We start from the raw sequence: 9957 nt of genomic DNA, 5'->3' as shown, positions 1-9957 counted from the left end.
CAGCACAGAAACAGCCCCCTTGGCATAGACACGTTGGACCAATCAGATATCCTAACCTAATCTAGTCGCATTTACCAGCACTTGACCTACATCCCTCTGAACTCTTCCTACTCATCAAGATGCCTTTTAAACATTGGAGGCTGGTGCAGTTACAACACTCTCTGGCAGCTCATTCCATCTAAAAGCAATGCTTCAAACGCAAGTTGTGAAAATTACTTATTGGTTTCAGAACAAACATCAAGTCTTGCATAGCAACATCTATCTGTGACCAGGAAGCCCTGGTTTAAGGCCCACATGCTCTATAGGTGTGTAAAAACATTGCTTCAAACAGTTTAAATGAAAATGACCTTTTCAAAAATTTCTATTAAAGAAAACCAGTGCTTGGTGAATCCTTCCAGCATAACACCAACAAGTATACCAAATAAAAAAAAACACAAGACTTTGATGGTGCTGATCTGGACTAAATCTGTAGCTTTCAGCTACCTTATATTTGTTCAATTCATGGCAAGCATGGTAGCAAAGAATAGTAGATCATTAGATTAGATTACTTAGAGTGTGGAAACAGGCCCTTCGGCCCAACAAGTCCACACCGCCCTGCCGAAGCGCAACCCACCCATACCCCTTACCTAACACTACGGGCAATTTAGCATGGCCAATTCACCTGACCTGCACATCTTTGGACTGTGGGAGGAAACCACGCAGACATAGGGAGAATGTGCAAACTCCACACAGTCAGTTGCCTGAGGCAGGAATTGAACCCAGGTCTCTGGCGCGGAGGCAGCAGTGCTAACCACTATGCCACCATGCAAAGAGTAATAGCTCTTAAGTCTATAGAAAAATCAAAACCAAGGATTTTCTTTATGCTAATGACAGTACTTCTGGCAATTTGTCCAAATGATCTCAGACTGCCATAATTTAGTGACTACAAAACAGAAGAATTTGCTACAGCAAAGGCAATCATAAGTATATATTTGCAGTCTTGTACCACAGTAGTGTTCCCATCTGATTGGGGGGTGGACTTGAACCATCCCCAAAAAGATGGTATAACACATTGGCCAGGTTGATCAGAAATATCTACATTTAAAAACAGTAACTATATGGTTGACTTTGCAGTAAGTCTAAGATTATAGAAGCATCAAAGCCACTGTCCTGTGGAAAACTACCATGGAAGAGTTAATTTACTGCAGCTGCTTTCCAACAAGCCTTTTGTCATGTAGTTTAAACTTCAAGGATATCAAAAATGTTCAGCTTCAAATTAGTATTGCTTTTCTAAATTCCAAGTAGCATAGTAATGTTAGGGACTAGCTAGAGATGACCTGATTAGGTGGTTTATGGTGATCAGCTGTTACTACTTCTGCAACATTTAGTAAATGACATGTCAACAAGTTTCAGAAAGACTACTTACAGGCAAAATGGATTTGCACATAAAATGCCATTCAACAAGAAATCACCTATCCAAGAAAAGATCAATTCACTCCTAGCAGTAACTGGAAAGACAGAAGATCAGATGAATCCTCTGGCATTCATCTTCTGAAGACCAAGAGTATTTTCTGCTACTGGTTCTGCTCTACTCTATGTTCCAACTAGTAAGGCCACTAAGTAAACTTTTAACAAGACACAAACCAGGGAATGTACAATTTATGGTAGGGTTACTGGATTAGAATAAGCCTTTATTTTGAGTCTAAAGTGTCAAACCTGGTTGAAGAATAAATTTGATTTACACTAAATAAAAGAGACCATAAAGGAATTTAAACTAAATGTTTATTTTTCAACATATGCTCAATTGTCACTTGTTTACTAGTACTGAATATTACAGAAAAATGCAGCATCAACTATGCTTCACAGAAGTGTGATACTGTTACAGTGGTCCATTATAGTTTTAAACAGTGACTGCAACAGCTCTTAAGGACGAATGAAATATATTTCAGTGCTGGCTGTATTTTGTTCAGTCAACTTCTTCCATTCGTGATGTATCATCATCATCCCCTTCCAGTGGTGGCATCTCTTCTGTATTTGTTGGACCTGCATCCTCCATGACAGGATCTTCCTCATCAATACCTAGAGGGCAAAAAACAATTATTCTTCTGCATGCAACAAAACCAGCAAGACGTCTACAAGTTTAATCCCACTGTCAGAGGTTTCTTTTCACCATTTTTCTTAATGGCAATTAGATAAAAACTGCAAAAATCGCTTTTACTTGGTTGCCAAGATGCTTACCAAGACCAAGTTTAATCATCCTGTAGATGCGATTAGCGTGAGTCTGTGGATCTTCTAATGAAAAGCCAGAGGACAGCAGGGCAGTCTCAAAAAGAAGAATGACCAGGTCCTTTACTGACTTGTCATTTTTGTCAGCTTCTGCTTTCTGCCGTAGTGTTTCAACAATTGGATGATCAGGATTTATTTCCAAGTGTTTCTTAGCTGCCATGTAACCCATTGTAGAGTTATCACGAAGTGCCTGAGCCTTCATGATTCGTTCCATGTTGGCAGTCCATCCGTAAGTACTGGTCACAATGCAACATGGAGAGGCAACTAAGCGATTGGAAACAGTTACCTGGGGATGCAAGTTAGAAAAAGGGTGATTAGAGTGAAATAAAAAAACCACCAAACAATAACTGAACATTGGGGGCATTAGTTCCTTAAAAATCTATGGACAGTTGTTTCAACAGGTGAAAATTAATGTCACTCCCAGAAGTGACATTCAAAGCAGTACTCATCCAAATTCTAAAAAAAAATTAGAACTGAAGTGGTTTCTAGCCTGTTTGTAAATTCATTCCAGATCCAACATGACTGCAATCCTTTGACTCAAGCTGGTTAACACAAATTTGAGTGCTGCCATCTTTAACCTTCACTTAAAAGGAATTTGTTTTTTCTAGCCTTCAATATTGTATTTTCCATAAATTTAAACAAACATACTTTCTCAATTTTCTTCTCCAAGATGTCCTTCATTATCTTGCACAGATTCTCAAAGTTGGCCTTCTTTTCTTCCTGCTTCTTTTTCTCCTCTTCATCTTCTGGAAGCTCCAAACCTTCTTTTGTTACAGAGACAAGAGTTTTCCCATCAAATTCTTTGAGCTGCTGCACACAGTACTCGTCAATTGGCTCAGTCATGTAAATCACCTCCAATCCATGTTTTCTTAGCCTCTCCACAAAAGCAGAGTTAGCTACTTGATCCTTTGTTTCACCTAAAAATTTAAACAACTCCATGACTAATCGTGTCTAGTATACATTCCAGAAATCTGCATATTGTAATTATGCTTACATACCAGTTATATAATAGATGTGTTTCTGGTTGTCTTTCATACGGGAGACATAATCTTTCAGAGATACCATTTCATCACCACTCACTGAAGTGTGATACCGGAGCAACTCGGAAAGTTTCTTGCGATTTTGAGAGTCCTCATGGATTCCAAGCTGAGAAGTATTGAGGGGAAAGAGCAAGGTTGATTATTCATGTAACTAGGGACAGGTACCTGTTACTGGAAATAAATGTCTGCTCTTGCAGATTTTGAAGTGGTGCATAACAAATAAAAAGCACAATTTTAGAGCTCCTGGGATTGTTCGCATGAAGATGCATGCTTCACTCTCAAATGCATCTCAAAAATCAGTTTTATTTTTCTGGAACTTCTACACTAAACATGCACTTTACAAGCTGAAAATGTTTAAACCTTAAAAGCTCTAGAAAAAAGCCCTAGTTTGGGTAGAGCAGGTTATTTGGAAAAAGCCACTGTTTTGGATTTAAGGTTAACAAACTAAAGATAAAAAGCACTATTGTGTCAAGTCAGTTGCAGACCTAAAAAAACCAACTGTTCTCACTTGCCTCATTAGCAGGTTGATAAAGTTTTGCCTTGTTCTACTATTTAGTCTTGCTCACCTTGAGGTTTTTGGAGAATTGTTCATATAGCTTCTTGTAGTTTTCTTTGTCCTCTGACAATTCTGTGAAGAGCTCTAAGCATTTCTTGACCAGGTTTTTACGAATTACTTTCAGAATCTTGCTCTGCTGCAACATCTCTCGGGAAATATTAAGGGGCAGATCTTCTGAATCTACTACTCCTTTGATAAAATCTTGGGGGGGAAAAAACGTTCACACTTAGAAAACGATCATAAAATGAGAAGTGAGAAATTACATTCACTGGATTTAATTGAGTGTAGAATGCATCAGGTATTCCTGCCCAAATACTTACTGAGATATTCTGGAATTAGCTCTTCACAATTATCCATGATGAAGACTCTGCGCACATACAACTTAATGTTGTTTTTCTTTTTTCTGTTTTCAAAGAGATCAAATGGCGCACGTCTTGGAGCAAAAAGTAATGCTCTGAACTCTAGCTGGCCTTCAACAGAAAAGTGCTGTAAAACAAAGTTGATTGACCTACTGGTTACAACAAATAATTTTTCAACACTTTCCATCATTGCATGAGTTAGTGTTAATAGCACACTTACTTTTACTGCCAAATGCTCCTCCCAATCGTTTGTCAGACTCTTGTAGAATTCCCCATATTCTTCATTAGTAATGTCTTCAGGATTTCTTGTCCAAATGGGTTTGGTCTTGTTCAATTCTTCTTGATCTATATATTTTTCCTTAATTTTCTTCTTTTTCTTTTTGTCACCTTCTTTCTTTTCATCTTCCTCTTCATCTGATCCAACATCTTCAATTTTTGGCTTGTCTTCTTCTTCTGCAGTATCATCCTCTTTCTTTTCTTTTTCTTCCCCTTCATCATCACTGATTTCTTTATCACGCTCCTTCTCCACCTGTTTAAAGAAGTTTTGCAAGTATTATTTTTCTTGTGAAAGTTATGACTGGGTTGATTAGACAAGTATACCATCACCTAATTTATTTCTGGGAGTCTCAAAGAAAAATGCTTACAAATAAAGTGATAGGGTAGCCAATGAACTGGGAGTGTTTCTTGACAATTTCTTTGATTCTCTTTTCTTCTATATATTCCATCTGATCTTCCTTCAAGTGCAAGATTACTTTGGTTCCACGGCCAATATCTTCACCTTTTGAGAAAGCCAAACTACTGTTAATGTTTGAACAGTATGCTGTTTATACAAGTTCATGAAATATTGTGTAAGAAAGGGATGATATTGTTTAAGCGGTCAAGACTCTTCCTTTTAAAGATACTTTTCATAATTTTTGAAAGTATGCAAAGAAAATAAAAAGTTCAATTGAAGGTTATAACCTTATTTTCTGCAAAGAAACTTACCATGATCTAATCTTACTGTGAAAGACCCTCCAGCAGATGATTCCCACACGTACTGATCATCATCATTGTGTTTAGTGATGACTGTTACTTTTTCTGCAACTAGGTAAGCAGAATAGAAGCCCACACCAAACTGCCCAATCATTGATATGTCTGCACCAGCTTGCAAGGCCTCCATGAATGCTTTTGTTCCAGACTTGGCAATGGTACCTAGATTGTTAATAAGGTCAGCTTTGGTCATTCCAATACCAGTATCTTGAATAGTCAAAGTGTGTTCCTTTTGATTTGGAACAATGTCAATCTTCAATTCTTTGCCAGAATCCAGCTTGCTTGGATCAGTTAAGCTTTCATAGCGAATTTTATCGAGAGCCTTTAAAATAAAAACAATTATCAGAATTCAACATGTTTCTTAGCTATACAATTGATTGTTAAAGCCGCAATCAAATTCTGGGGATGTGATCAAGCTTAGGAGGTTTATTTTAACAAGTGTTTGAAGACAAATAATGGTATTGTTCTCATGCAAAGTTGCTCCAAAGTGCTGAATGTTGACATGCTTTCTTTACAGCACCCCCAATAGGGTGGCACAGTGGCTAGCACTGCTGCCTCACAGCACCAGGGTCCCAAGTTCAATTCCAGTCTCAGGTGACTGTGGAGTTTGCACATTCTCCCAGTGCCTGTGTGGGTTTCCTCCAGGTGCTCCGGTTTCCTCCCACAGTCCAAAAGATGTGCATATCAGGTGACTTGGCCATGCTAAATTGCCCATAGTATGTGCATTAGTCAGAGGGAAATGGGTCTAGGTGGGTTACTCTTTGGAGGGTTGGTGTGGACTTGTTGGGCTGAAGGGCCTGTTTCCATACTGTAAGGAATGGAATCTAAAAAATTCCCCAGACTTCTAGTTGGAGAAAGACAGTTAACGTAGAAATACAAACCACTGTCATTTCACTTGTCAGGAAGTGATCTAGCAGTCAGCACATGTTTTAAAATTCTGCCTGACTTGCTTGTCTTTTAAGTGGCAGAAAAGGGTTAACGAGTTAGCATATTTGGAGTCTGCACAACCCGCTAGGTTTTACACAAAAACTCCATGGACAAAGCGTTGTCAACAGATCTTCATGACCTGAAGACTCTTTCCACTGAAATCTTGCTACACTGCACACTAGATTACTGCTGGATTTAAGCATAGAAGACCGAAGTGGCCATTGACGGATGGTTAGGGACTATAGATAAAAGATCTATAAATCAGCCAGCTGGCCAGAAAAATGCAATGGAATTCCCTCTAAAAACAAAAATTTAGGTATGATACATAAAAGGGAAGGCAAGCAAATAAACAGCAGCACAGTTACAGAAAAGAGGGGAAACAAAGACACCAAGCACATTACCATGAATACCCAAAAAGATACAAGGGCACAAAGAAGTTAGCAGAAAGGATACTTTCCTTAATAATCAATCAAGGAGACTAGAGCATGATATAGCTGCCTTCTACAACATTGGAGTGAATATCAAAAAGTCTTGTTTAGTGGAGGAAAGAGGCGACTAAGGGGAGATTTTAAGTATCTGAGACATAAAATCTATAACTAATAGCAAAGCTAGAAGCTAACTTGAGTCACATTTCAAAAAAAAAATTGTCCATTAAGTGCTGGATCAAACGCTGGAAGATGCGATTACTCTGGAAAGTTCTTTTGAACAGGATAAAAATGAATCAAACGTCTCCTCAGTCTAAGAGAAATGGTCCCAATTTTACATTCTAAATTGGGAAGAATGAGCCCACGTAGGGAGAAATCTGACCTCAACTAATCAGATGAACTTTAGTCAGTTGGATTGAAATAACTCACTGGTTATAAAATTATCTGGTAATCTTACCCTGTATTTAGCAGTGACCAGATGAGAACTTTAATACAGGACTTCTCTAGCACTACAGGGATGCAAGCTTGGATTGGGTCAACCTGGAACCTTAGTGGAATCAAGGTAGATTTGGGTGTTCCAATCCAGACATACTATGCAACATCTAGCAGACCCTGTCTATGCACACTAACCAAGTTTCTAGATGGCTTCAAAATTTAGTTTAGTTGAGTGGGGAGCTATACAATGTGGTGGTACATTTAAAAAAAAGACCAAAAAAGGGTCTTCACTATAAGCCAGAAAAAGCAGTTTAAATCATTTGCTCTCTCCCATAAGGAATGATTGAAATCTGTTGGATACCACTAATATCTCCAAAGAGTCACTAGTAGAGATTAGGATAATTAACTTTTATTTTTGCACAAGATACAGTCTTGCAAGATTAATACATGTACATCTCATTGGAGAGGGATTGTTCACAAACATTAAACAAGTCCATGGAATCAATCTAAACATTTAAAAAGCACTCAAGACTGGTAGGCTATAGGTTACAAGATAATAGGTTCACTATCTATCCTGTGATAGAATATGAGCAAGTTTTCCAACATCTTGAAACTCACCACTGACCCTAAATTATGGAATAGCCACATAACCCATAGTCACTGGTAAGGAATCAGAAGCTGGTTCTGTTTGGAGTAGTTCATTTAATTGAAGTTTCAAAGCCTCTCCATTTCAAGGTACAGATTTAAAAAAAAGTTATTCAACTCCCAATAAAGTACACTGGTATGTGTAACAGTCAGACGACTCAAGATACAGGAGGGAATCAAACTTCCAATTTTAAATGAAACATTTGTTCAGACCTCCAATAATAACTAGGGATGAATAAATGAACACTTGGGATGCTGGTATTGGACTGGGTGCACAAAGTTAAAAAAAAAATCACAACACCAAGTTTAGTCCAACAGCTCTTGATGCAGGGCTTTTGCCAGAAACATCTACTCGAATGCTGCCTGACCTGCTGTGCTTTTCCAGCAGCACTGTAATCTAGACTCTAGTTACTAACATCTGCAGTCCTCATTTTTGTTTAACAGGTTTAATTGAAGGCACTAGCTTTCTGAGCACTACTCCACCACAAGCACCTGATGAAATTAGTACTTTGTTTTCCACAGTCTATCCATTCTTTCAAAAGTTTGGAATTCTTTCACTAAGAAAAACAGGATAACTAACATCTCACATATAAAAGGACCCTCCTATCATCTTTCAGGTATTCTGCAATCGTATTATTTATGTCTATTGTGATCATATCCATCCTTGGAAGGTGGAAAGAATTCTGCTTACAGCTTCTAGAATATTCTTATACTACCACTATTCAATTGAGATCATGTTGCGAAAGTAGATTAGATATAAATAGATCGACATCTTGAAGTCAGAAATTACATTAAAAAGAACTTTATTGACAGTGTTAAACCACGGTCAAAGATTTGAAAATGAAGTCTTAAAAACTAAAAATCACTAAAAAGGTGACTTACATCAGAGGAATTGGAAATGAGTTCTCTCAGAAATATTTCTTTGTTGGAATAAAATGTATTAATGATCAAAGACATCAACTGAGCAATTTCCGCCTGAAAGGCGAAAGTCTCAGTTTCTTCCTCCATCGGCGCATCCTGCGTGGTTGCTGGAATTTCTTCAGGCATCTGTAGTTAATGTAACGAGAAAGTAGAATAACGTTTGATGAGCAAGTTAAGAAAACAAATGAGTACTATTAAAACGAAAATCGGGGTAAATAATTGAATTTTGTGGCAGAAGCAGCGTCTCCACATGCGCAGTCTGACTCCACCCAATGGAACAAGCTTCTAGAAAAGTCTAAGGGTTACCAGAAGGCTTAGCGCGGTAAAAACGCGTTGATAATGAACCGAGAGTAATACGTGAATCGTTCGAGAGAAAAGCTTTTCCATATAAAACTTTTTCGCTTTAAGAATCATAGAAAACAAAAACATCATTCTTCTAGAAAATCCGGCAAATCGATTCTGTGATCTGAAATTAAATTTAATTGATTCGAAAGAAAAACCAAATTAAATTGAACAGCCTAATTAAACGCCGGAGCTACTAACATCAAACTCTGCTAATTAACCATTACCACTTTTTTTTTACCTTCCTTAAACACACTCGCGTTTCGCGATTCTTTTAACGAAGAGAAAGAAGCACAATCTCTCTCACTGTCTACTACAGCTCACACCTTAAGTAATGCGGGCAGAAAAGGCGGCGAACCGGTTTTTATATGGCGCCTCGTCTTCGCCAGAATCGAAGTTCGAGAAACATCTCGAACCTTGGTCGGGGCTTTGCACAGATTGACAGTGGCAGTGGCCAATGGGGAGCCAGAGCGTGTGGCGTTCCGAATCGGAGTGGGCCATTCAGCGGTTTGAGGGCGGGGAGTGCGCTGCGTGGCGGCCGGCAATGCGGAAAGCCCTTGAATGAGTCACAACCTCTGAAGTTGCTGGAATTTTCTGAGCCGTTTCGAGATGAGAATGAGGTGACGTCTTCATCACAGACTGAATATAAAATGAATAGTGCTTCTCAAAAAAAAAGTATCGCAACAAAACATGTTACTAACATAACATTTCTGAATACGTAAGGCGTAATCTGAGCTTAAATTCTTCTTAAAATGACTTCGAGTTTGAAATACCGTGATCGTTAATATATTATGAAAGTTAGTCGTTTAAAATAATCGGTGGCCCAGATTGGTTCTGCTTTAAAGCTGTTTAAAAATATTTTTTTTTAATCCATCTGGATTGAGTGTCCCAATCGACAGTTAAACTGGTTAAATTTCATATTTTAATGCAACAATGTCCACGATGATGTCCACGAGACACTAGGCACTCGTGGATTGAGCTTGCAGCCCCATCACCACTGATATATAATGTCA

The 9957-nt window shown here is 38.3% G+C and overlaps 1 protein-coding gene across 2 annotated transcripts; it reads right to left on the bottom strand.

Moving 5' to 3' along the window:
* Nucleotides 1–1743: 1743 nt before the first annotated feature.
* LOC140476228 (heat shock protein HSP 90-alpha) lies at nucleotides 1744–9379 on the bottom strand. 2 transcript variants are annotated; one of them, XM_072568488.1, is made up of 11 exons: nucleotides 9271–9379; nucleotides 8564–8728; nucleotides 5205–5571; nucleotides 4865–4998; nucleotides 4441–4749; nucleotides 4182–4347; nucleotides 3872–4062; nucleotides 3264–3411; nucleotides 2914–3182; nucleotides 2218–2551; nucleotides 1744–2058 (listed from the first exon to the last, which is right to left on the bottom strand). In XM_072568488.1, the coding sequence occupies exons 2-11, from the start codon at nucleotides 8726–8728 to the stop codon at nucleotides 1946–1948; spliced, it is 2196 nt and encodes a 731-aa protein (XP_072424589.1). In that variant the 5' UTR covers nucleotides 9271–9379; the 3' UTR covers nucleotides 1744–1945. The 2 variants fall into 2 exon arrangements, with proteins under 2 accessions (XP_072424589.1, XP_072424588.1); XM_072568487.1 differs by having other exon boundaries at nucleotides 9186–9349.
* Nucleotides 9380–9957: the final 578 nt, after the last annotated feature.

This window comes from Chiloscyllium punctatum, chromosome 4 (genome assembly GCF_047496795.1).
Source record: "Chiloscyllium punctatum isolate Juve2018m chromosome 4, sChiPun1.3, whole genome shotgun sequence".
Lineage (NCBI taxonomy): Eukaryota > Metazoa > Chordata > Chondrichthyes > Orectolobiformes > Hemiscylliidae > Chiloscyllium > Chiloscyllium punctatum.
Note: the sequence above shows the minus strand (reverse complement) of the source record. Positions and strands in the feature narration are given on the sequence as shown.

Bases quoted from the DNA above. Each gene is read 5' to 3' on its own strand.
- LOC140476228 (XM_072568488.1), bottom strand. From the start codon at position 8,728: ATGCCTGAAGAAATTCCAGCAACCACGCAGGATGCGCCGATGGAGGAA. The intron at 4,999-5,204 runs GTAAGTTTCTTT...CTTTCTCAAAAG, and splicing joins CACAGTAAGATTAGATCATG to GTGAAGATATTGGCCGTGGA. The intron at 4,348-4,440 runs GTAAGTGTGCTA...TTTGTTTTACAG, and splicing joins AGGAGCATTTGGCAGTAAAA to CACTTTTCTGTTGAAGGCCA.